General features: G+C 35.8%; 2 protein-coding genes across 2 annotated transcripts; one reads left to right on the forward strand and one right to left on the reverse strand.

The window, feature by feature from the left end:
- Window positions 1–262: 262 nt before the first annotated feature.
- Window positions 263–7,961, forward strand: LOC128209460 (cytochrome P450 4A4-like). The gene is made up of 12 exons (XM_052913489.1): window positions 263–644; window positions 1,085–1,229; window positions 1,640–1,684; window positions 2,259–2,386; window positions 2,546–2,661; window positions 3,413–3,523; window positions 3,701–3,836; window positions 4,349–4,540; window positions 6,026–6,158; window positions 6,634–6,698; window positions 7,026–7,102; window positions 7,444–7,961. The coding sequence occupies exons 1-12, from the start codon at window positions 480–482 to the stop codon at window positions 7,631–7,633; spliced, it is 1,503 nt and encodes a 500-aa protein (XP_052769449.1). The 5' UTR covers window positions 263–479; the 3' UTR covers window positions 7,634–7,961.
- Window positions 7,962–9,981: 2,020 nt separating this feature from the next.
- LOC128209547 (sulfotransferase 1A1-like) lies at window positions 9,982–24,789 on the reverse strand. Its single transcript, XM_052913621.1, has 6 exons — window positions 24,443–24,789; window positions 17,209–17,279; window positions 16,268–16,511; window positions 13,401–13,510; window positions 12,554–12,719; window positions 9,982–12,003 (listed from the first exon to the last, which is right to left on the reverse strand). Exons 1-6 carry the CDS (start codon window positions 24,621–24,623, stop codon window positions 11,939–11,941), a joined length of 837 nt encoding a protein of 278 aa, XP_052769581.1. The 5' UTR covers window positions 24,624–24,789; the 3' UTR covers window positions 9,982–11,938.
- Window positions 24,790–27,979: the final 3,190 nt, after the last annotated feature.

Genomic DNA, 27,979 nt, shown 5'->3' on the forward strand with positions numbered 1-27,979 from the left:
ATAGATCAGATATTCTGATGAAATTTGCCCAAGATTTTAATCAATAAATATCATCTACCGGCGAGTTTACCTTTAATTATTGACATTTTAAATAGTTTAATTACTACATATACACATATTTGAGTATATGTGCATCGATGGCTGTACTGTTCAGTATATATTTGTTCAGTTATCTTAAATTCCTGATTCAGTTGATCTAATAGTACAAAAAGTTTATTTTCGAACAAACAATTGAGTCAGAAATCTTAAATTATTTGAGTAGATAACAAGTGTGGAAGTTTATTTAGGCATCTTGGTGATAATACAGGCTTCTTGGTGATACTACATGAAGAGATTACAGGGTGGTCAGACTGACTCTGTGTAAGGTTATAGATGTATGCTATACTATACAGGATTTAGCTTGATGTGTTATTAAGAACTGAAGGATTTGGGGACGTCAAAAACGACCGAAGAATCTCAAAACGGACTGCAGCTTAGCGATGGGTTTGCTTGTGACTTTGGTTATGAAATATCTTCCACTGGTGCTCGGATTCCTGATCGGGAAGACGATTATAAAGCTGGTTTTACGGAGATGGGAGCTGCAGAAGATCTTTAAGGCATTTTCAGGACCCAAGCCGCATTTTCTATGGGGGAACACGAAAGAGGTATAAACTATTTGATCACTTATGTTCCGATATCATGCCAAGTATTAATAACTTTAATTGATAACGTTGAATAAATGCAGTTTTGGAGTGTGCTAGAAAAAAGTTAAACGACAATGCAGTTATAACTATGTCAATCTGCTAGGGGGTATATATTTCATGTTAAGTTTCCCCTCTTATGTTGTGATACCCTGGTTAATTGATACTAACATTTTCGATACATTTTAGGAACGTGGTCACATATTTATGACAATACACAGGGCCGGGTACGCACCCACCCCCTCAATCCGCCAGTGATACATCAATCATCACTTGTTATACCGCCGAAGCAACTATATTTTGTTTCACAATGCAGATGTTTTGTTATATCAATACTGATTACACATGCATTTAGTTTTGATGATGGGTACTTGCGCTTATAGAAATAACATTTAAAACTGCAGCTATTCGGGGACTATCAAGGTCTTGTGCGGATGGCAGAGCTGGCGCATGTTTACTCAGGGGCGTATCCAGCATGGACGGGACCGGCGGACGCCCAACTGGTGATTGTAACATCTGGTACCACAAGGGCTGTCCTGGCTGGAGCAGGTGAGGGTACATGGCAATCAGAGACAGTCTGTGTCTTATACAGGTGGAACACATGGAATACGTAACATCATTACGCCAAACTGTAATCGTCCAGCTATATGGAACTGGGACAATAACTATGATCACCATGATGGCAAATAGAATATATACAAAAAAAAACAACAACAAAAACCGGACAACTCACATAGATGTAACTTTAATGCAAGAAGTGTCTACAGGCATCAATCACATGTACGTTCCTTCCGCTTATGAATGCACGTTTTTCTTTTATCTTAAAATAATTATGTCGAGGTATTGGGACTCTGATTGTTTTCTGTGGTACTCCATTTTATTTCCCTTCTGACATTTATTTATCTGCACTGAATAAACATAAACAAAACTGTTTTTTATTTCCCCCTCAATCTTTTCAGATCCTAAAGATGAATTTTCAAACAGCCTCTTGGGTCCATGGATTGGTGAGCAAATATATTCTTTTCATTCTAAGGCATTGCTATTTCGTGATTTTCAGTTAAGAGAAAAACTGACCAGTATATTTGACGAAGCTTAAACAATATTACAAAAACTTCTATTAACTTAAACGTCTGTGACCTGTCTGTTTCAGAGCATTTTGGATACAGAGGTTTTCAAAATAGATTGGAATCAAATACTTGGGTTGGGCTTCATTTCGTAGCACCATTAAGGCTTATGAATGCCACTTTGTGTGGTCTTTTAGTAATCATAGAGAACTAAACTATAAGAAGAACTAAATCTGGTTTTTTGCGTTATGAAAGATCGAACAATATTACTACGACCTTGCTGTCGGCAATGCCATCGGTGTGCAAAACAACTAGGCCATTAACAGACAAGCCGCCCAAAACGGTTTGTGTTTTCATGGCATCTAAGGAGAGCAACTCTGAGCAAGTCTCACTACTCGTGCGAAAACATATTTTGAATTTTGCACCTTGGTCAGCAGAAAAACAACAACAACAGGCGAACGTTTACATCCGCTAGTAATTCTCTTGTTACTATTGAAATATTAACCGTTCACAGGCGATGGTCTCCTGTTAAGCCACGGTAAGAAATGGGAACGGACCAGACGGCTGCTGACTCCTGCCTTTCACTCGGACAACTTGAAAAACTATATAAAAACGTTTGAGGAATGCTCCAAAGAACTCGTGGTGAGTAGAATATTGTTTTAAAGACTTATGAGCTTCTGATGTACATCATTGTAATCATCATCATCATCATCATCATCATCATCATCATCATCATCATCATCATCATCGTCGTCGTCGTTGAGAATAATATAAACTACACACGTTACTTTGGACTTTCAGAAGAAGTGGCAACACTCCACAGAACCAGAGGAGGTGTTCCAGCACGTCAGTCTCCTCACTCTGGACATCATAATGCAGTGTCTATTTGGTTTCCATAGCAACTGCCAGAGCGGAAGGTAAAGGCCACAATTATATTTTCATTATGATAAGCAATAATATATTGCATGCTAAATGAATGTTGACAAATTGCATATGCATAGAACATTGAAGTGGTGCGTGTGTTTGGTTTCCATACGAACTGTCAGAAGGAAAGGTGAAAGACGCAGTAGTTTTCGAATCATTTCGGACAGTCGTAGAAAGAACATTGCGAATTGCTTCTTGCAGTCATGTTATAGATCAAGTGCATGATTAATAGTTTCCGACACTTCTGTTATAATAACCGCCAGATCGATTTGCCAGTGTAGCATTGTTGTTTCGGAATTATTCCGATAATCATAGAGTCAGAAATTATTGTGCCATGCAAGTTCAATTATACTTCGTTTGAATGTGGGCTTCACGTAAACTAACTCGGTATCGATAGTGATTTGAAGAATTGAGCCTGGTTTCCGTAACAATTCCTGAAACGAAAGGTGAAGGTCATAGAGTTGGGATTGCTTTAGGTCCATTATCAAAATGCGCTTATGAACATGCTGATAAAAATGCCAGAACATATCGAAATGGCATATCAGGCAGAAACTACTGTAGCATTGTTATAACCTTCGAAATACCTTTAAGTTATGTATCAGTAATGTGCGCAAATAAAAGTCGGTATGATAATATCTCTTATTAATGAAATAGGAAGGCTTGAACTTAAAACTTTTCATAATGATTTTCAGTGTTCGTCGTCTGCACATTACACTAAGAACGTATTTTTTTTTTCATTTCCAGCGTTCTTCACCCGTACATTCAGGGTGTGTACGACGTGTCAGAATTGGTTGCCAAGAGGGTCGTTAACCCTCTCTACCATTACAAATTCATCTACAAATTGTCAGGAAATGGGTGAGCCTTAAGTGTGTACTGGGATTTTGGAATCAGACCTATATATACGCGCAATTCTTTTGGGGGTAACAGTAGGTGTAAATGTCAAGGTCATTGTTTCATAAAATGGAATACGTCCCCGCTTTGTGACTCACTTGTGTTACAAATCTTGGATCATAAGTCATTATTTTTTTTCAGCAAGAGATTTCAGGCGGCGTGTGACGCGATCCACGAGCATTCAGAGCGAATCATCCGAGAACGCCGCTCCCTCATAGCATCAGAGAAACCTGGGACCAGGAACATGGATTTTCTCGACGTTCTCCTTACTGCCAAGGTAAAACAAAATAAAAAATGATGTTATCAATTTTCAGAGTGGATCATCCGGGAACGCCGAGAAAGTCACTCCCCATGCTCTCCGAAAAGCCTGAAACCAGACGACCATGACATTCTCCTCATTACCGTGATTAACATATCAATTTCTTAAGAACCCATATTTCAAGTACGGCAATAGAACCATGGTAACAAATTAACAATTAACCATTTACCTGAGAGTCATACATGTCTCCATCACAAGAACCGCCGTGTTATTGTTCCGAGTTATTACTTAACAGAATAAAAATATACAATTTAATAGAGTCATGCGTAATGACTGATTTACAGTAAAAAAAGATTGCCTTATTGCTTTATAATCATTAAAATTCAGCAGTAAGCTTTTAAGCAGTATGCAATTCTTGCCTGCAGAGCAGTTTGTCAGCTCTCTTGGACATAAGATACTTGACGAAGTGGACAAGTTCATGCCATTTTAGTTTGAATGTTAATAACAAATGATAACTACATGAATTCCAGGACCGTGACGATGTAAGCCTCTCGGACAAGGAGATACGGGATGAGGTCAACACGTTCATATTTGAAGGCCACGAATCCACGGCCAGCACCATCACATGGTTCCTCTACAACATGGCCAAACACCCCGAGTACCAGAACAAGTGTAGGGAGGAGATACTGGAAGTCATCGGGAAGGATAAAGAAATCACATGGTAATACTTCAGTAATGAGAAATGGAAAATTCCGTTGAGATTCTAATGTCGAGTTTATTTCATCGAGTGATCGCATAAAGCAACTTTGGGTCAGTTATCAGAATAAGAAGGAATCTGAAAGTAAAATCATACTCCATAAATCGTAGCATTCATGTGAAAGGAAATCCATTTTTCCTTTAGGGCAGATATCCCAAAATTCTACACGATGTACACTAAGCCGGTCGGGTCTATCTGTAAAAACCATCGTCTAAACCACCATTTTTATGCAGATGACTCCCAACTCTATCTTTCGTTTAAACCAACTGACCAAGCATCAAAGGTAGTCACAATCACGCGAGTTGAACAATGCCTAAAAGAAATCATATCATGGATGAATTCAAACATGTTAAAATTGAATGCAGACAAAACTGAATTAATTATTTTTTCAAGTCAAAAACACTCCAAACTTGTTGAAAATCTAGAACTGGAAATTGGTGATACGAGCATAAAACCATCAAAAACTGTTCGAAACCTTGGTGTTACGCTTGATTCGAACATGCACATGGACCAGCATGTTAATTCGGTGACTCGAACATGCTATGGTCAGATACGACAGATTGGTCACATTCGGCCATATTTGACCGCTGATGCCACCAAGACTCTCATAAACTCGCTTGTGACATCACGGTTAGATTATTGCAATGCTCTCTTGTATGGCGTGCCGAAATCAACAACGAACAAACTGCAAATTGTTCAAAACACAGCTGCACGTATCATTACGAAAACAAGCCGTTTTGAACACATAACACCAATCCTTAAAGACCTTCACTGGCTTCAAATACAAGATAGAATTAAATATAAAATTATCATTCAAACTTTCAAGACTTTGCATGGTCAGTCACCGGTTTACATGAGCGACTTAGTAGAGGTTTACGTGCCAACTAGAAACCTGAGATCAGCAAGTGCAGCAACCACCCTTGTGCCACAAAAATGTCGACTGGTCTCTTACGGTGATAGGAGTTTCAAAGTTGCTGCCGCAAAACTATGGAATTCTCTCCCGGACACTCTCAGAAAAGAATCATCACTTAATTCATTCAAAAGAGCTCTCAAAACACAACTTTTCAAAACTTCCTACAACGTATAGATAACAACTGTGGCTGTTTTTATCCCTACTTATTTTTACGATACAGAACTACAGTAACTGTATATGTTGATTTCTTATTCTTATTTTACTTTTTTATGCTTATTTTATTGCATATAGCATTTTAGACACTTTATGTGTGTGTGTTTTTTTTTTTTTTTTTTTTTTTTTTTTTTTTTTTTTTTTTTTTTTTTTTTTTTTTTTGACAACATATGAGTTTCACTTGAATTGGTTTAATATGTTAAAATATGTCACTTTTGGTGATTTCCACATATCTGCGATATGTCACATGTTTAATTGTAAAGCGCCCTTGAACGTATTTTTTTTTATGAAAAGGGCGCTCAACAAATCTGGTCTAATAATAATAATAATATCAACAAACTTAGCTTCACGGAAATGTGTATAAGTGAGAGCATGAGGCTGTACCCAGCCGTGCCTCTAATTTCCCGGTGTTTGGGCCAAGATACCACATTACCCGATGGAAGGGTCGTTCCCAAAGGTTAGTTGTACTTCACGTGTCATTACATTTTTCTATATTCATTTATTAGGTCCTCTGTTTTTCTAGTTCAAGGAGTCGAGGTATTGCGATAGCCTTGGTGTTCTTTTCGTCGACGTCAGCGTGCAGACACTCTTACCTTGACCACAGTCATGTTGTATGAGACAATACACATATGTAAACCAATGCACACACACCTTGCGTTTATGATTATACTCAAGGTAAAGCCCAGACGAACGTTCGGTATATGTTTATCTTCTTGTCTTGACATGCTTTGCACCTCAGTGGTTTGACCTCAAATGTTCAGGATTAATTAATTACTCAACACAATATATTAGCGATTTGCATTTTGGATTACAAATCTATTCTACAACTAGAAATAGTTTTTTTTCTATTCCTTTACTAAGCTGTGTATTGGATTACTTTTGCTCAATTTTGATTTTATTTTCAATTGAACTTTGCTTCGATGTTTCCACAGGAGTTGGGGTGTCTGTCTCCTTATTTGCAGTTCACAGAGATCCAGAGGTTTGGGAAAATCCTCATGTAAGTTGTCAATGGTGTTGCCGTTTTGAAAATTAAGTTTATCGCATTGAAGCACATTTGATGAAAATACATATATTGCATCCTGAGACGGTATGTTATCACAACTCAGGGCAGTCCATGGACCTTGAAAACCATTGCTTTTGGATTCACATACGTTTGTGAAAATTACATAAGTAACAAAAAAGATAGCCTCCCTTTTTCCAAACTTGACCCCTGTGGCTGACACTCTTTTGAGAACCCTGTAAAACTGATTAAAAATAATTGTGTCAGACAGTTAGTATTCTCCAAAAACGCTGGTTTTAGTGTACTTTCATTGTTGTTTTACAGGAGTATGATCCGGAAAGGTTTCATCCTGACAAAAGGGTGTCTTCTCTAATCCACATGCCATTTTCCACTGGACCAAGGTAACAACAGCTATAAGTGCTCAAACAATACCTGTACCAACAGAGACGTTGGCATATGAATCAGCGTGATATGTATGTAAAAAATAATAAAGATTTGAATCAAGACATATTTCAAGTAAGCATTAAACAGTCGACACTCAGATTTGAACAACATTCGATTGAATATATTCACGCCAGTTAGCGGAAGTGACTACACGATTGCAGAAGTAAAATCAAATTTCCACTTAAATAGCATTATGCTATAAGATAATCAATGCTCGATAGTCCAGTGTAACTCTGTAAATAATTTATACACCAAAATGAATTACAATTAATACATTTCTATCATTTGACATTTTCAGAAAATGTATTGGTATGCAATTTGCCTTGACCCAGGTCAAGGTCGTTGCGTGTGAGATCCTGCGTAACTTTCACATTGACCTTGACCCACCACACGAGGCCACACCAGAAAGCATTCTGTTTCTCCGCAGCAAATCGGGAGTCTACCTAAAATTTATCAAATTGCCAGTTGAAGGAGTGCCCATTTTATGAAATAAATAATTATGAGAACCCACTGTTCCCGTTTAAGCACGTATTTCATGAAACAAGAGTGTAATAGAATGCCGAACCGACGATGAAATGCAATCAGTATATTCAAGTTTAGTATGATAAGTTAGACACTAAACAATGGATATTGACTGTGATTTAGTGCAAGTTGGTGAATCATGGAAATATATTGTTGGCATCGTCTCCACAACGCTTTCCAAATATGCTGACATCTGTATTTATATGTAACATTGCACGACCACCAAACAACCGTGCATAATGCTTGTAAATAAAAAATACATCATTCTATATAAATAAAAAAATGTTGCGACAATTGCTTCATATATATTGATCATACATGTTTTTAAAATCTCCATTTCTGATTTCTCGTGTTTGTCCCAGTATATATTGTTCAAACATGGTATTTTGATTCCCCCGATACAGGCTCCAAATCTACTTTATCAGGTATGTAGACGGAATCATTTCGTTCATGGAATGTCGACAAAAGCATTTGAAATATTTCGTTTCGTATGTGTTTCCATCTGTCCTTCTGTGATGAACTCCACCCCCTAACCCTGGAGGAGGACGGTGCCAGGACGGCGGTATAAAATGGTGGCGAACACGAAGCAAATTTTAGACGATGGATGGTTGGCATTTCAAAAAATATTCTGTCTCATAGGACTAGGACTTGCGTCGTTCAGGTCATACAAACGGTGTGCAATTAGAGATTGCATTGAATGTGATAATATCCCCAAACGCCGCCCTAATAGAAAATGGCAGTGAAATATTTAGAAATCCCACCTAAAAATGACACTGCTGTTCAATGGGGGAATTTTTCTTCATTTTGGCTTTTTTTTAAATGAAAAAATAACGTTGTTATAATATTCTGTAGTGCAAAAGCTTACATGGCAATCTATTAATGTTAAAAGTTTTCGAGTTATGCTGAAGGGCAACATTTAGGTTGAAGAGAAATAAAGATAATTAAACTTGAATTGTCCAGAAGATACAACCAAACCTCCATTGTCCAAACTCCATGTATTCATCAACTTGGTTCTTTCATTAACTTTAGTTAAACCGCTATCACGGATAGGCTGTTTAAAAAGAAGCCAAATTCTAAAGGATTTGGCAATTGTATAAAGTTTTATGAATTCCATCCAGCTTAAACTCGACTTCCGAACAATATACGATGAACACTTATGTCCGTTGACGTTATACTTTTTATGTAGGTTGGTCGTGAACACGATATAAACTGTATTGATTTTGAGGCCAGTGGGTCAAAGGTCAAGGTCATAATGACTTTCAGTTGAAAATTAGTTGAAATTCACTTTCTGAATAACGCTTTGGCCCAGGAACCTCAAACCTTATAGTATGATTGGTCATGACTAGACGATGGGTCATTTTAATTTTGAGGTCAGTGGATCAAAGGTCACGTAAGTGGTGACCTTAAGCGGAAAATCGCTTTCCGATCAATATCTTAGCAACGCTATGACCCAGGGACCTCAATCTTTGTAGGCAGGTTGGTCATTACCAGCAGATTGCGTTTAAGTTATTGGGTCAAAGGTACATGTCGTTGTAAGTTAAAAATACGCAGTTTCCTATCAGTAATTGAAAAAAAACAACGCTTAGGCCTACTAACCTCGAACTTAGTAGAGGCCCCACAAACATGACCAGCCACCTTACTATTTAATTTTAATTTAGTTGATGTTAACATTGTAAATATTTCACTTATCCATCTACCTTTTTTGTTATTGTTTGCATGAATATAAACGGCCTTTGAAAATATCATTTTCGTTTGTGTTACCTATTCAAAACGGTATGTTTTAAAGGGGCTGTACACCGTATGATTCAATAGCGAAAAAAAAAGAAAAATGTCGAAAACTGACATAAACTTGGTATCGATGTGTACAATGCATTAAAACTAACTAACTGAAGTACCACATAGTTTACAGTTTATTTATTTTTACGCAGTATTTTTGTATTTTTTTTTATTAAAAAAGATTACTAGGTATGTATACCAAGTAGAATTCATTCTTATGCGTGATTGGCTAGTCGATGTCATCACGTGATATTACCAAGTTAGGTATAATGCTTAAATATTCCAAACGTTTAGGGTAAGCCTTGGATGCAACACTGAACTGCAATTTTGGCGACACCGGTTCGAACCTTAAAACATTTTATTAAATAATTTTCCTGAGATTCGTTACAGAAAAAAACTTTGGTGCCAATCTGATGAATAGTCCCTTTAGTTTCTATGTCACCAATTCGTTGTTATGTATTGTAATGATATATATTTAAAAAAAACTCTGCCAACAATAAGTGAGGATCATCATGATGGCGAACGAATCGGAAGACACTGACAGTTTAAACATACTTTAATATTCGCGTTTAGAATATACACGTTGATTATATATTTGGACGAGGCACGTCTGGACTTGGATTTAATGATTGTCACTATAAAACAGAAAATACAATAACTGACACCTAGTCGAGTAAAATAAGAATCACAGAAATTCAAAACACACCACTTACTGTGCATAGTGAACTACCGGGACATTTTGAGACTGGAGTCTCGAATTGACAGACTCACACTGAGCTCAGAATTTATACGTTATATATGCCATAAGTTGAAAGTAACCTGATGTGTGTATGTAAACTTATTTATACTCGCACTTGGGCCTTGTCCGTTCGGCGAGTGCTCCGTTAAGATTGTTAGTCATTTGAGGTTTTTGGAGCATATATAGTGCACAGACAGAATGTAACCCTGGTAAGAGATACCCTGGTTGTAACGTGCGATAATGTATAGCACTGTCACACGTGACCCCCATTTAACGTCCCTCCCGGAAGACGATTTTTTAGTGATGCGACGGTAAATTGAACCTGCGACCCCTGGACTGAGTGTCAAGTGTGTTACCTTTAGACCATAGAGTCGCCACAGTAAGTATGCGGCGAATGCGCTTCTTATATAGTATGGCCAGATATACCACAAGCCCCTAACTAGCCAATGGCTCCTGTCAGGAGAGCGCCCATCTAACGAGAAGAGGACCGCTCGGACGCCAACCAATCACTGGCTGACCGATCGGGCGCCAACCTATCAGTAGCTGACCGCCCGGGAGGTCTTAAGATGAGTTCGTGGCAGGTGGCCATGACAGTTTGGGTAACAAACAAAATGTAAACAATTAAACAAACAACATCTATGAAGTGGGTCTGTTAGAATGACGGAAGATATATGAGATAGTTATGAATTAAAGATAAGTTCATTACTTATAGTTCTAACAATGGAGGAAGAATATTCTAAGGAATTACCATTATGAAAAAGAATGAAAATATGGTAAAGTGGGGATGCTACCTTCTACCGTATTCAAATCAATATCTCATTGTGAATCAGCTGATGGTTAATAAGTTTAGAAAAATAACTTGAATCATGAATGTTATATATTATGATTAAACATGTTAGGTTAACATGCTAAAGTCCCATGTCTCCAAAAGTGTCTAAGGTATCAACAGGAAATTTCTTAATATTAAATTCAATATGTCCTGTAATTGTAATGACAGACTCATTATTCACCAGTCAGTTGTAACCAAGCCCCCCCCCCCAGGTCCGGGGAATAGCGGGGACTTTGACTTTCGGTCCATCTAAGCCCGGGTAAAATCTCCGAGACGAACTGATGGTAAAATCCCCGCCAAATACCCCGCACCCTTGGGACCCTAGGTAAGGCCCATTCTCCGCTATTTTTGGCACGAAGACAAAACCACCGCATTCACCCGGCACTGCGAGGTCACCTGGAAGGTTAAAACACGGCCCATTTTCCCGAATATCCCCGGTTAACCCTAAGACCGGGGGGAGGGGCGTGGTTACAATTGACTGGTGCATTACAGTATGTTTGTTTTTTATGTCCAAAAAAGCTCATTGAGCTAATGTTTTTCTGTTATTAAACACCCGAATTTAAATATATGTGCTTGTATTTTGTATCTAAGCTAAGCCCACTATACACTTTGTAATAATCTCCTTTTAAAATCTATTAAAAGATGATCATGATAAACTATGTTTTGGTTTCTAATATCAGATTTAAGTTAGAAGTTTGACTAAATGCACAATTAAATGTATATATCCCGGCGGGAGCTCGAGAACAAGTTGAGATTCTTGCTTTGAAATTTCTTTAGTAATCAAATGAACAACGACGTGAAATACTAGAAGGTAGAATACTGTATCATGCTGACATGTTCTAATATTACACATTACTTATGCTTTCACATTCTAGTCTTTCTTGTATTCATAGCGAAACTTCAGTTTACAGCCAGCCAGTTTCTCGGCTAAGAAGGCATCATACATCTCATTCTGAGCCACTGTGAACATGTTCTTCTGTCGCCAATCTTGCCTGAAAGTGAGGGAAAAATACGTCCAATGTAGGGAAATATATCATACATCTCATTTCGAGCTACTGTAAACATGATCTTTCAGTCACCCATCTTGCTCGAAAGTCGGGAAAAAATCCAATATTTCCAATTTAGGGAACTATATCATACATCTCATTTTGAGCTACTGTAAACTTCTAGTCACCAATCTTGCTTAAAAACGGGAAAAAACATCCAATACAGTCTTTCTTCTACAACAGTTTTCAATGCTTTGTACCTATTACAATTAAAACTAGCCTGCGTCATGCCTTCCAGATTTCAGAATAAGCTCAAGAAGTATTAAAGCCGAAATTGTGAACTTTGCTACACTAATGCATATTACTGCTACAGCATAAGCGGATTTGGAGTTATGATGCTGATGCAATTGTTTTGCACAAGGACACCGAAAACATCAAGGCTTTGGCAATACATAGACCTTTTCATTAGCAACAACAAGATCCTGACAACAAGATATAATGACAATGCCACACATCTTTCAAAAACACAGAGCAAACGTTAGCAAGTAAAGAGTACCTTTCCGATAAAAAGAGAAATCATTTTTGAGGGGAACAGCCTGTAGATCCGCCTTGTCGAGCTTCATGTTGTCAAAATGACATTTTTTGTTGACAGCCTCCAACAGTTCGTCTGAGGCCTGTACTTCAAGAAATTCGGCAAGCTTCTTTAACTCTTGTAAGCCATTCTGAAAAAAAAGACAAAACAGCACTTGTCATTTAGAGTCTTAATTTCAAGAAGAATATATTTATAAGATTTCAGCTCCCGATAAAATTTTGATTTATTTGTATTAAATATATACTTTATGTATGAACCACTTGTACCTATTCATGATTAAAAATATGTTTGAATAAGCCCGTGGTGGGCCCGTGTCACACGGTGTTGCAAAACATATTCAGCAAAAAAAATGGTGTTTGTTACTTCGGGTTTGTTAAGTTCAATTGGATTTTATGATGTTTGGCTCAAGATGTAGGAAATGATAAATTATTACTTGCTTATGTTAAGCAGAGATTAAATTGTATTGGAAGTGCATTGTGTGTCTTTTCGTTTTTATCCATGTAATGTTTTAGATATAGTAAGTTTAGCTACGTATGGATATAAACTTCATTTACATACATACTTGAGAGATAACATCATACAACCTTTTGATTTCCGTAAGTTATATAGTTTCTATATACTAAATCGATATTAAATCTATATATTTTTATTTTGTAATATACATATATATATATGCATTCAATTACTTGAAAACACTACAATCGACATTTGTAAATTTTATACTTTTTTGTCCACATGGACCATGGCATTCTGATTTTTTTGTATATAAATGTGAAAAACATAACTGAATACGGTAATCCCATGTACCAACCTCCTGAATATCCTCATAGTAGATTACGTGTATAGGATACTTGTTCTCTTCCAGGATCTTGTCCCAATCACGTACATACTCAACAAAGCCTAGCATACCGTTAAATTCACCTGGAAAAAATAACACAATATTGACGCGAATCACAAAAATATAGATGTGAAAGGTCCGCAGCAATATTCAAGATGCATATAATAAAAAAGGGTGATGTTGATTCTGGCAGTTGTTATGTATGTGTATTGATCTTAAACGCGTACACCTTTACTTAGTTTTACGACAATAATACAATGAAAAATACCGTAACAAGCCCAGGAGTCGAAAATGCAAAAAATAAACTCAGTTTGGTGGCACAAGGCAGGGGCCTAGACAATGACACAAACATGTTCTGAATTGTCTGCAGACGTAGAAGCACAAATGATCAAACGCATGTATCAAGGGAACTTCAAACAAAGGCATGCAGATGAAACTAAGGTATGAACTGATACAAGAACAGCAAGGTGAAACTAAGGTATGAACTGATACAAGAACAGCAAGGTGAAACTAAGGTATGAACTGATACAAGAACAGCAAGGTGAAACTAAGGTATGAACTGATACAAGAACAGAAAGGTGAAACTAAGGTATGAACTGATACAAGAACAACAAGGTGAAACTATTGTATGAACTGATACAAGAACAGCAAGGTGAAACTAAGGTATGAACTGATACAAGAACAGCAAGGTGAAACTATTGTATGAACTGATACAAGAACAGCAAGGTAAAACTAAGGTATGAACTGATACAAGAACAGCAAGGTGAAACTATTGTATGAACTGATACAAGAACAGCAAGGTGAAACTAAGGTATGAACTGATACAAGAACAGCAAGGTGAAACTAAGGTATGAACTGATACAAGAACAGCAAGGTGAAACTAAGGTATGAACTGATACAAGAACAGCAAGGTGAAACTATTGTATGAACTGATACAAAAACAGCAAGGTGAAACTAAGGTATGAACTGATACAAGAACAGCAAGGTGAAACTAAGGTATGAACTGATACAAGAACAGCAAGGTGAAACTAAGGTATGAACTGATACAAGAACAGCAAGGTGAAACTATTGTATGAACTGATACAAGAACAGCAAGGTGAAACTAAGGTATGAACTGATACAAGAGCAGCAAGGTAAAACTAAGGTATTAACTGATACAAGAACAACAAGGTGAAACTATTGTATGAACTGATACAAGATCAGCAAGGTGAAACTAAGGTATGAACTGATACAAGAACAGCAAGGTGAAACTAAGGTATGAACTGATGCAATAACAGCAAGGTGAAACTAAGTTATGAACTGATACAAGAACAGCATGGTGAAACTATTGTAAGAACTGATACAAGAACAGCAAGGTGAAACTAAGGTATGAACTGATACAAGAACAGCATGGTGAAACTATTGTAAGAACTGATACAAGAACAGCAAGGTGAAACTAAGGTATGAACTGATACAAGAACAGCAAGGTGAAACTAAGGTATGAACTGATACAAGAACAGCAAGGTAAAACTAAGGTATGAACTGATACAAGAACAGCAAGGTGAAACTAAGGTATGAACTGATACAAAAACAGCAAGGTGAAACTATTGTATGAACTGATACAAGAACAGCAAGGTGAAACTATTGTATGAACTGATACAAGAACAGCAAGGTGAAACTAAGGTATGAACTGATACAAGAACAGCAAGGTGAAACTAAGGTATCACGATGAAACTAAGGTATCACGATGGAACTAAGGCATCAAGATGTAAATAAATCATGCAGATTAACCAAAAGAATAAAAAATAAACTAAGGCATCAACATGAAACTAAGGCAAGCAGATTAACCAAAAGAATCTAGAAGAAACTAAAGCTTTAAGATGATACTTCGACATCATGATGAAACTTGGGCATCAAGATGAAACTAAGGCATCGATATGAATCTAAGGCATGCAGATTAACCAAACAGAATCAAGATAAAACTAAGGCATACATAGATAAAAACTTATGAAACTTCGGCATCACGGTCAAACTAAGGTGAATCAAGATGAAGATAAGGCATCAAAATTAAACTAAGGCATAAAGATGCAACTTAAGGCATCAAGAAGAAACTAAGGCATCAAGATGAAACTAAGGCATAAAGATGAAACTTAAGGCATCAAGATGAAACTTTAGGCATCAAGATGAAACTAAGGCATCAAGATGAAACTCAAGGCATCAAGATGAAACTTTAGGCATCAAGATGAAAGTACGGCATCAAGAAGAAACTTAAGGCATCAAGATGAAACTAAGGCATCAAGATGAAATTTAGGCATCAAGAAGAAACTAAGGCATCAAGATGAAATTTAGGCATCAAGAATAAACTAAGGAATCAATATGAAATTTAGGCATCAAGAAAAAAACTAAGGAATCAAGATGAAATTTAGGCATCAAGAAAAAACTAAGGAATCAAGATGAAATTTAGGCATCAAGAAGAAACTAAGGCATCAAGACGAAATTTAGGCATCAATATGAAATGTAGGAAACAAGATAAAACTAAAGTAGGGTAATTATTCAGTTTCTACCGGCATCAATCATGATACGCGCTGTAGGAACAACCAGTACCTTTCTTCGATTGACAACATGTCTGTCGAATGATACTTGTAAATATTATACTTAGCAGAAAATAATCGATATAACTCTAACCACCCACAACCAAAAGACGGGAGAGGAAGAAGAAAAGGGCAGCATAACTTTAAATTAAGAATTACAATTGGGAGCATTTATTCTTGAAAAAAAAAACCTCACACACAACAGGAATAGCTAGACACATGTGCATGAGATATAGACACTGCAACGATACAAGATAAAGAAATACATACTTTTGCCTTCCATTGACATTTTGAGGAAATTCTCAAATGTTCCGCCATAGTTCAAGAATGCAATTCCTTTAACGTGGAAATAGTGCGACACGACAACGTCCTTTGGATTTCTGAGAACCAGTACTGCTTTTCTTTTCTCCTGGAAGATCACTTTAGGCAGGTACTTCGGCTTAAGGTGCGTATTAAAGATGCGTGGGGATGCCTCTGCCTCCTTGTCTGAAGGAAACTCGAGCATGCCAGTCACCTGAAATAGTTTGACGGGACATTGTAGTCTCTGAAGTTAGTTTAAAATCTTGGAAGCGTATGCAAAATTTAGGATGTTTCAAAGCAGCAAATTAAGATATTAACATTAACAATATCATCAAAGTTTTCACCACAGAAACCACATGTTTTGTCGTCTTCATACCAAGATTCGTTCAAACATATTTGTTTTACAACGATTGTGAAACTAGTTATTACAACATTCTATTAATTACTCGCGTTGGCACGATTTTCACGTGAGAGTGTGGTCTTGTGTTGTGGAGGCAACCGGAGAACCACGAAAAAACCGACTTGTCCGGCTAGGTGACCACAATCTTAACTCACATGCGCCCACATACTCACATACCAAGATTCATGAATGTAGCCTTTTGTAGTTATTTATGCCATGATCAATTCAAAGAGTGGTATTTTCACTAGTTTCGTGGCCAAAGCAACAACAGTTTCTGTCTATTGAAAAAATCAAAATGGTTTGCATAATCTTCTTCTCGCTTTCTAACCACATACTAACTTGGATGGATGTATTTTATTTAGACTTCTTCAGTAATTACCAGGTGCAGATTCTGGCAGATGGACGGATGATAAACCTTGAGTTTCAGAGCTCTCAGGTGAAACCGAAGGATTATAATAACCGTGAATGGGTCCTTAAATAAACAATATATACAGATAAACCCATATTTTACCTTACTCTTCTGAATCGTCTCTGCTCGGCCGTTGTACAACATTGACACAATCTCCCAGACCCAATGGGTGCCTGTAAAACGTGTTAGTTAATTGGAATTCAGGGAACGTCATTGTTAAAATCGAGTTCAAAAGTGAATCGGGGTTTGTGAGACTTCCCCCGATCTGTGTGTACAAAATTTTGTCTAAATACGATTTTTTTTCAGAACCCCAACACAAGCTTGCCCCATACTTACATATATGCCTAGGTGTACATGGACTTTGTAGTATCTGACAGTCACTGACTAAAATTCATCAAAGCGTTTAAAGCGTTAAAAGGCTTTTGACCTGCTACGTTTTGTGAGTATGGTAATGTAAGCAAATTAACCTAACCATCTAAAGATACAATATCATGCAATATGTATTCTCATAAATTCCTACGCAAATATTTTTAGATTTTAATGCTGATACTCAATTAAATCAAAACCATGGATTATCCGTCACTTGTAACCCTCATTTAACAAATTGTATTCCCAAATAATTACTTATGTATGAAATAAAACTCGTATCTTTAAGTATATGAATTAAGGCTAGGATGAAAAAAAAAACTATTTTCCTACCAACAAACCTTGACCAGAATCGTTATAAAACACCACCACCACCTTGCACCTAGAATGCAACAAGTATCATCATGGAGTTCTAATAATGCTATGGGTGTGTACACCGAGTTTGTCATGGTTCAAATTAGTAGAATTGTTTAAACATTATGTCTCTAATCATTCAACAGTATCTAAATGGAGACTTCTTTCCGATTCCGAGTACATGAGACATTTCTATACTTTTTGACATTTTATACCGATATATTGGTTTTCTTCATTGACTACTCCGGTCGCAACATAACGTTGTATTGCCTCATCCTTTCATGTGAAAACGAAAGAAGAAACGAAAAGAAATATGTTGTCACCAGATTGTAGATTGAGATTCAGTAAATTAATGTATCACTACTAAAAGAAATAGATCTGCAAGTTATAAGCATTCATCTAATTAGTCCGGAGGTGAAATGTCTCTTTACCGAGCTCGATAATGTTGTATATTCGATTTGGTATTCATCATATCGTTCCAGATACCCTTCGTAAATTTCTATTATTCGATAATGAAGTAAACTATCTAAAACAATAAATATTCTACATATATATATATATATATATATATATATATATATATATATATATATATATATATATATATATATATATATATATATTGCCTGTGTGCTTAATATTTAGTTCCTCGCGTTTATCACTCTTTGTTTTTGTTCATTTTTGTTTATCTAATTTAATTTAATGTGTTTTATAGTTCACTGTCATATTAATTGTTAAATAATAACATCTTATTATATATTTATTTATGCTTTCAAATACTGTTTCCTATCGAAGTTAAAGCAGTCATTGTATTACCATCCTTTTGAAAAGGATCCCAACAACAGATACACGGCGTATCAGTCGGCGAGTTACAGAACGCAATATAAAAAGCAGAATCTGCAAATAGTTTCAAAATGAACGCGTTCTGAATCAAGTAAGTACATGTATTCAGTCCAGAGTTTTTGCCCTCCAAACTTACCATTTTGATAAGGGTTACCCAGGGTCAGTGTTTAACACCTCTGTAAACTGATCTAAAGCAAGCCACAGAGTTATAAAACTGATTGCCCAGCTGGTATTAAATTTCTAACACATGTTTCTGAGAACCGAACTGTACATCGTATTTTCACTTGTTTTGTCGTTCAGAACATTACCGAACAATTTTAGTATTTTATTGCATTTCTTTAAAATAAGACACTTAAAATTTACATACCACATTGAACACTTCAAGGTACATGGAATGATCATTTCAGAGCCTGAGTATGAACATTACCCCATTTTTTCAATATTCATTTCTTCTTTTTAAGTTTATATAATTATTTGTACTTTCATTGAGACTCATATGCTATCAACATGGATTGCTAAAATTTCAAATACATTAAATTATCATGAAAAACTATCACACTCTTATTTCAGCTGATACTTTGGAAGTTAAGATGCACATTCCTCATTCTTATTCATGCTTTTAAGAAGGAAAATAATGGGAAGTACGTGCAGTTTAAATGTTTTCTGACAGGATAACATTTTTTATTTCTCTTGAATTACTGCAACATAATATCGCTTAGTGAATAAGAGTTGTAAAAATATTGATATTGATAACTTACGTTATTGAAATTAGCTTCATCATCATGTCTAATGTCTAATTTCTTTTCAACACAAACTAATGGCATTTTATTAAAAAAGTCAATGTTATCAATTACCATATAAACGCGTTTAAAATATACCGCAGGGGCAAATTTGCATACGTGGCATAAAAACGCAACATATCGTAAAGAAAAGCATCCTCGGCACCCAGTGTATTATAATCTATATAATATATAGGTTATAATACACTGGGTGCCGAGGATGAAAGAAAAGATGATACAACTGTTTCATGATGTACTTCATAGTTCATACGGATATAAAATACTACGCATTTTAAAATGCAGGTTGTGAAAATGCAAATATGCTCTCTGCACCCTTATTGTGGTTACAGACAAGCCGACTAAGCTGTATTGATACAATTTCGTAACAATTAAATTGTACAAGTCAACTTTAAATCAGCGAAACAGCTGGTTTCATGGTTCTTTCATCAACGCTCTTCATATGAGAATATTCACCTTGTGTTATTTTTTTAAATGGTTGGCTGTTGTTATGAAAAAGAAATGCAACACTATTGCAGATTTCATAGGTACGCTCTGGATCAGTCAACTATAATCTTCTGATTACGTTTTTTGACAAAAGAAAGCAAATGGGTATATAAATATTTACATGGAAATAATATGCGTTATTATTTATGCAAATACAATGCATGGAAATCAAAGTGATCTACGAAACTTTTGCTGAAAGGCCTGGGTTAATCCTTCTATAAGTGACGCCCCCCCAAAAAACAACAACAACAACAACAACAACACCCCCCCCCCAAAAAAAAAAAACCCTATATTGTACACAATGTCTGTGTATTGATCTTATCTTAATGCCTTATTGTCTTATCAGATATCTGATCTGAATATCCTGCTGTGCAGTTTTGGAAGTTTTATTATAGAATGGACCCTAAATCCCCCTGAGCCAATACAAAAATAAACAGAAAATTGGCCCCTACTGTGACATCAGTGTAATTAGCATGAGATGCACAGCCGGGGATTGTCATGCCAAACATTCCTTAAACTAAGTCTTTAAAAGTAACACTGGTAACTGCGCAACATTAACTATCAGAGGGAATGCTCTTCTTTCAATCTTTGAACGGTAAGATGCTTTACCTTTTTTTTTTATAAAAAAGGTACATTTACTTTGAATATATCCCCAATGTCGAGTTCACAATAAACCATTGGTCGCAATTTAAAAAACAAAACACATACAAAGTGTATTGGTTGGTTATGTATACACTATAACCTCTTATTCAAGGAATTGAAACGAGACTTACCACTACATCAACACTATCAGCTTGCTGGCTTACTTGACAAACATTTTTCTTTGGACTAAAAACGAGTTAAGATGGCAGTAAAACAAACAAACAAAAAATTAGTGTAAAGAAATCAAGTCAATTCAGTGCCCTGTAAATCTAAATTCTGTTGCATTGAAGTTTATCTAGTGTCAAACATACCACAGTAAGACACTTCTACATCCAACTCAGTTCAAAATAATCACAAATGCAGCTACATTTAAGCCCATCTTGTGTCAAGAAAACACCTAACAGCATAATAATCGGTATTTTTAACCGCGGGTTTTCTACACGAACCCTTATAGGGTCTGACGATTCCTTTTGTGGATACAGTCAAGCATTTTCATAGATAAACAAACTTCAGAGGGTCGAAACGTAAGACCTTGAAGTTAGATGCACGGATCTTGAGCGCGACACATCCTCGTGCTATGGCGTTCACTTCTGCCAAAAAATCAGGACATGAGTGAGAAAGATATAGACTCGACAAAAACGGGACGGAGGGACCGACTGTCGTACGGACAGATGTAATAATTCCTAAATAATTCCCATCTGTGCTGCCTGACTGTGAAGCGGGAATATAATGAATACACTGTGACCATGATAACGTCAACAAATCAGGTGCATTGGTTTGTAAAAGGTGCAAACAAAAAATTGAAGCAAAGTTGTGCATATTCCACCCGTTATCAAACTCAAGAACCGAAACGAAAACATTGTGAGTTCATGTTTTAACTTTTAATTCGCCAATTTGTGTAGACGAATGAGGTGGTAAAATGCCCTAGAAGGGCTTGTGTATATACTTTTTGTATGCATGCATGTTCCTTCTTTTAAAGACCGTTTTTAGAATTGAGCTTAATAGACCACAAAAATTCAACCGAGTCCATGTGGAGTTGAAAATCATACTCGAAAGTACCTTATTTCAATGAAAATCGGTCTCTGAAACATATCTGAAATAATGTTTGATTTTCAAAATAAGTTCATGTATGAGTATGTAATATTTTGCGTATATTAACAGTAAAACACATATATACATACACACGGATAGGAATGGGAAAACTCCCATAAACTGAAAAACTACTTGAAGGTCTGGTGTTGAGCTAATTGCAACTGTATTGCATAATACTTCTTCAAATAAGATACTACGGGGGAGAACATTCAGATGTAGAATCCATAATTAATTCAGTGCGGGTTTCTGCCTTCTGCCTGCACTGTTCTAGAAGTGAAACAAGATTAATATACCAAGTAACATTGTATGTAAGATGGAAGAACATTTATCCTTTATGTTATCCATTAATATATAACTCAGATTTTGCAAACGTATATTGGCATTCATACTCCAACTTCTTGGGTCATTTTCCTCTGTACATGTATGTTTTTGTGTGTAAGTTTAAACAATATCTACCCTTGCGTGTAAGTCATATACTTCTGAAGTTCTGAACATTCTAATGATTCTTATTTCCATATTGTGCTGTTATAGATAATTGGTTTAAATATGTACATTTGTAAATAATTTGTAATACTCTTTTTTAAGCTGTGATCTGAATTGAAATAATATTTTCTATACTACGATTGTGTTCACATTCTCTTAAAATTGTAGTTGATAGGCATAATAGAATAACACACTAGTATAAAAGTTTAGTTGAATCTGAATACCACATTTTGCTATGATGCCCGTTTTATTCTACAGCTCATGGAATTCACCGAATAAGTATGGTGGGTGGGGTGGGTTGTGAGTGGGTTTTGAGTGGTGAGTGAGTGGATGGGCCGGTGTGTCAGCAAGTTGGATGGATGGACGGGCAGGCGTGAGAGTGAGCGAGCGAGTGCCATGCTATCATGCATATGTTTTTTTATCTTATTATCACACAAAAGGAATCATCGTTCAAACCGTTTAGCACTATCAGTGCTTTGATTATACATACAATTCATTCATGGCAAATTCAATGCGAACATACTGAAATTGGTCAGTACAAGAAACATCTGGTGATTTATTGACTGGTTCAATTTCATAGACTGATAAGCCCTTGTTTTCTCAAAATGAGTTCGGGAAGCAATTTCCCTTGACTGTAATATAAACATGTGTTTAGATTTTGCTGCGACCGAGGACCGATAATATCTACATGTACATTGTAGTTAAGAATATAATCTGGGTCATCGCATTCGGACAGGATTATTTCCCGGAAATATACTCTGAGAACTCGGAAAAATATCGTATTATGATGTAATTAAATACAAATTAGGCGTAAGATATCAACCACTAATGTTTTAAATGAAATTATAATACCTCATTTTATCCTACAATCACTTTATTTTTGGTAATTGAAAGTCATTGATAAGAATATTATTTATATTCTAAACTGCTTAAATTGACTCTTAATGGACATGTTTATTGAGATTGTTAGTTTGACCTTGTGTTTGTAAAATGGGAGTCGCATAAAACCATTCTCTTGTGTAAGTACATACTAACAACCTTTAACCAGTACTAAATACATATGATACACTTTTACCATTCAAATCAAACGCGTAAAGCGTTGACACGTATTATATATTAGCGTTGACAAGCTATCGACCGAAAAGTGTGTGAATATTTCTCAGTTTGTGCATATTTAAAAACCACTGATATAAATGCGTAATCTATGCATTTTGTGACATATGTTGAGGGCATTATTAAGATACATGTAAATCAAACATACAGGAAATAAATAGTATGTGGGTGATTCGGTCAAGAGATATTTGTCGTTGTAGAAGGAAGCCTTTAACATAAACCTAATTTAGATGTCCAATGCATTTAATTTTTGTTGGGATGCATTTGGTTAAGTGGCAAATAAATTAAATACTCCTAAGTCAAGTTTGAATTGTAGAGTAGATTTTACTCAGAATTCTTAAATGCTTTATCCGCGGAAGTACGTTGTTCATGAAACCAAAGCTCCAGATAAGGTTTTATATGATATTGAGAATTACTCAATACCTTATAAGTAACTATTTGGGGTATTCCACATTTTAATTGACTTATACTACATGATCTAATTGAGAAAAAGTTTTTGCGAAGGAAATTATGATCGGGCATATACTATCTTTAGATTTTTTATGCAAGTAATTATGTTTTACAATTACATGACTATACTCACAAAACGTTGCAGGCCGAAAGCCATTCAACGCTTTAAGCGCTTTGATTATATAAATACTTCCTGCTTCTTCTGGATGTTGAAACAGTCATTGCATTACCAGTGTTTTAAAAAGGCCCCAAAAACGGATACTAGGCGTATACAATGATCATACTTTTTTGTTGTGAAAATAATTTGTATTTTTTTTTAAATTTGTAATGTGAACCTATTCAGACCCTATTTCTTACAGAACATTTCATTTTGTTTGATATTTCATTTTGTTAAATTATTTAAATTATTTCGTTGTCTATTATTTTAATTGCGTAATTACGCAAAAATGTAGCATATTCACACTAAACTTACCGCATAACATATTATAAATACTCATATAGCGCCACTTTTAGCAGACTACTTAATATGCAGAACGCAGTTCGTCGCTACAAGAGCAGAAAGGGGCTGCAGCGCTGGGGCCGATAAGCATGTGCGCGTATTAATAACTCCACAGCGTATACAAATATTTCAAGAATTGCGGTGTACAACCAGTTAAATTTCCGAGTGGGTTGGGTTGTAAACGGCTTCGCCTTATTAAAGTGGCACGTACCTGATTTAATGGAAGTGAACAGGAAGACATCATCTGGGCGGCATTTGAGTTCTGGAAGTGCCCTCAACCTGTCCTCCGTGTCCTTGGGGTTTGGATCAAATGGTGGCAAGCGGTAATCCCCGTCCACCAGCGTTAAGCGCATGCTCGCACCGCTCGCATCTACTTCCGTTACCGTTGTCATTATGTACTCGCCAACCGGAAGCCCACGTTTTCAGGTAAAATATATGAGTGTTTCCTTTTAGTCAGCCAGAAAATATACAACACAACTTGAAATGTAATGTTCCAACTAATGTAACCGAATCAATTCTATAAATATCTCGGTATGTAATACAATATTCGTCACACTAACAGGTATAAGTTTCAAATTGAGCCGCACCGTGCAATTTTGGACATTTTAACATACCTAATTAGGTAACGTTCACTGGTGATACATCTGACAAAATTAGACAACCGTATTGTAATGTAATACTTGTAGACTTGTTGTTATTTTTGGGACCCTGGCATGTTGTATACCATTGGACACAGCAAAAAAGTGCGCTTTAATGTGTCAATGCATTGCCAGAAATATATTTTGATTTCAATTATGCAAAACATATTTAGTGTTTGGTATGACGCTAATTTTAACGTGTCACAGCGTCACAACAACAGCAGACGTTACCGACGTCATTTCCGGTCTTACTGGTTGTTTTTTCGATGCGGTCGCACGCATGTCGCATTTGCCAGCAGGGTAAAAAGCACAGATGCCAAGATGTCACATTTGAAATAGGCGGCACGAGCTAACGAATTTGATACAGAAGAACTAGTATATACGTATGACAATGGGTAAGTTCGTTTGCACACCTCTAAAATAGACATTTGTGTCGAAAATTCCACAATAATTTTTGTACTTTTATATCTTTATAATCAAACAATTATAGTTTTTATTTCTAATATACAGATGTCCGCTAACGTCGTTTGTATGGTTATGCTCTAAACGGTTGAATATTATTTTATTATCTACGCCTTTTTATGATAAGCATTAACAAAATAATTTTCAATATTGAAACCGTGAATCATTCCGTTTCAAGCCTATTGTTTCTTTGTTCTATTATTTGAATAAACACCTTCATAAATCATGGTTTTGTTAAACACACCTAAATGTCCGCTCTAGATTATCGTTTTATTGAAGTTTAATGACAATTACTTGACTCATGTTTCCATAGCAGCCATGGTTCTCGTCTCGACTTATTTTGACTGCATGTACAGTGTTTGTTTCAAACGCCCTGATTTTTTCTGCAGCTTGACAACGACACTAAGTATATGTTTATAGTGCCGTAGTGTTTAATACGTATCTAAAATTGTCCACCGTTCAGTATCACGGGAAACGCCAGTGTTAAGAGAAGTTTTTACTATACGCATCTCATAAACGGAATGTCACTGATCTTTTTTTCAGTCGACAACAGTATCTACCACGTGCCTGTCACAGTCAATATACACCTTGAACACCATACACTCAATATTCACAGCTGTGTGCCTACTCTAGATGTCATTATTTCAGGTCTGGCGACATTTTAGGGTAAAATAATTCTCTTTTGGCGAATATCCAATCAAATTCCCCGTAAACTGCAAAAATAAGTTTCTGTCCAACTTAGAGATGCGACAGGGTCAAGCCATAATGCAGCCATAATTGGGCGTGGGCAGACCTTTAGAAGTACAACAATAAAAATAACGCTGGAATGCCGTGTTTAGAAAAACACGTTGTTAGTAGCAATGCTGTTATAAACTTAAACAGGTTAAATATTTTATGTTGTGCTCATTTATTTGCATAAAACAAGTATAGGTATAACTAACGCTTGTAAATACATATTTAATTGAGAGCAAATGGCTCATGATCAAAAATAATAAATAACTGTTCGTAAATAAAATCAAATAAATTATGAAACAAATAGACATATCATAAGACAACAACTTTATATTAATTCAGTATACCAATCTGATAATAATATATTGTTCATAACCTTAATAGCGAATAAACCTGTTAATGAAACTGGTTATATATTTTGGTCGACCAACATAAAACAACTTCTCCTTTCATTGGTCTGGATTTGGGTATGTGTCTTTCTTATTTCAAAAGCATTACAAAATTAAAAATAAATACAGCTTATTTCCTCACAACATTTGCGTTGTTGGATTTTAAGAACTGAATTGTTTTAAACATACTTGGTCTTTCTATATAGTATCTCTTGATATATTTATCTCGTATAACATTATACAATATGCATGAAAAGAACAAGTGATATTCGCCTTCTAACATATTACATGTAGCGCATAACCGGTCTTCTCTTGGTACGTTTCTTAATCGACCAGCCTCAAAACCAAGCCGGAGTGAAGAAGAACGTAACTTTGTACGTGCTACTCTATACTTCTGAATGTTGACTTGGTTTAAATAAGACTGCATTTCAAAGTTTGCAAATACTTTATAAAAAGTTGCCCTAGTTGAGTTTTCTATTCGGCTGTACCAATTTTGAATAAAAATATCCTTAACTCGACGCTTAAATATGCTAAGGACTATATTTTTGTTACCAACACCCTGTGCTATCAAACCCCAAACATCTTGAAAACCGAAACTGCATAACATATTTTTCACCATAACCGCCCAGTTTTTTTGTTTTCAAGGTTTAATTTCAATTTCAATTAAAATTGTTTTATTTTTTATACTTAGGTATATATAGCTGTTATTCTCATTGAATAAAAATCAATCCTGCCTAGTTCTCCATAAATAAAATCGTTTTGTGTAGAAGTTTTAACACCAAGTAATTTCTTACAAAAATAGTGTGTATTCTTTCTACAGTCTTTGCACGGGACCCCCCCCCCCCCCCAAACTTCACATCCATGGAATAGAAAAGGCTTAACAATTTTATCAAATAAATATAAACCATGTTCAGTCGATATGTTAACAGAGCTTTGAAGGTATTTCTTCATTTTAAAAATTGTCTAATTTCCTTGTCCTTGCAATGTTTTCAGACATTCAATAAATGAGCCTCCAGACGTAAATACAATTCCCAAATAACAATACTTTGGTACAATTTCAATTTCTGAATCACCATAATGAAAATGAATATTTTGTGTTTATCTACCTTCTTTTCTGTAAACAACAATTTAAGTCTTATCTTTATTTTCAAAAAGCTTCCATCTTCTTCATTAACTTTCTAAAAGGTTAAGATTAGTTTGCATTTCTACACTGGTCTTTGCAAAAATTACAATGTCATCTGCATACATCAATAAAAAGAGTTTAACCGTGTTAAGATCAATACTTTTGGCTCCTGAAACAACACGTCTTCTAGGTCATTAAGATACATAGAACATATAAAAGGGCTTAATCACTCCCCTTGCCAGACACCGAGAAAACATTCATACATTTCATCCGTGTTTCCACATGGACTTTAACTTGTGTCTTAACACTGATATATATGTCTTTGCCAAACGTTCATGTATATATCTTGTAAACAATTTCCCTAAAACACTTAGATAGACTACCCTTTTTATGAATATGAACCA

This window comes from Mya arenaria, chromosome 11 (assembly GCF_026914265.1).
Source record: "Mya arenaria isolate MELC-2E11 chromosome 11, ASM2691426v1".
Classification (NCBI taxonomy): Eukaryota; Metazoa; Mollusca; class Bivalvia; order Myida; family Myidae; genus Mya; species Mya arenaria.

Bases quoted from the DNA above. Each gene is read 5' to 3' on its own strand.
- LOC128209460 (XM_052913489.1), top strand. From the start codon at position 480: ATGGGTTTGCTTGTGACTTTGGTTATGAAATATCTTCCACTGGTGCTC. The intron at 2,387-2,545 runs GTGAGTAGAATA...TTGGACTTTCAG, and splicing joins AATGCTCCAAAGAACTCGTG to AAGAAGTGGCAACACTCCAC. The intron at 3,837-4,348 runs GTAAAACAAAAT...CATGAATTCCAG, and splicing joins ACGTTCTCCTTACTGCCAAG to GACCGTGACGATGTAAGCCT.
- LOC128209547 (XM_052913621.1), bottom strand. From the start codon at position 24,623: ATGACAACGGTAACGGAAGTAGATGCGAGCGGTGCGAGCATGCGCTTA. The intron at 17,280-24,442 runs GTACGTGCCACT...CACGTTTTACAG, and splicing joins GTTCACTTCCATTAAATCAG to GCACCCATTGGGTCTGGGAG. The intron at 16,512-17,208 runs GTAAAATATGGG...AAACTATTTCAG, and splicing joins AGACGATTCAGAAGAGTAAG to GTGACTGGCATGCTCGAGTT.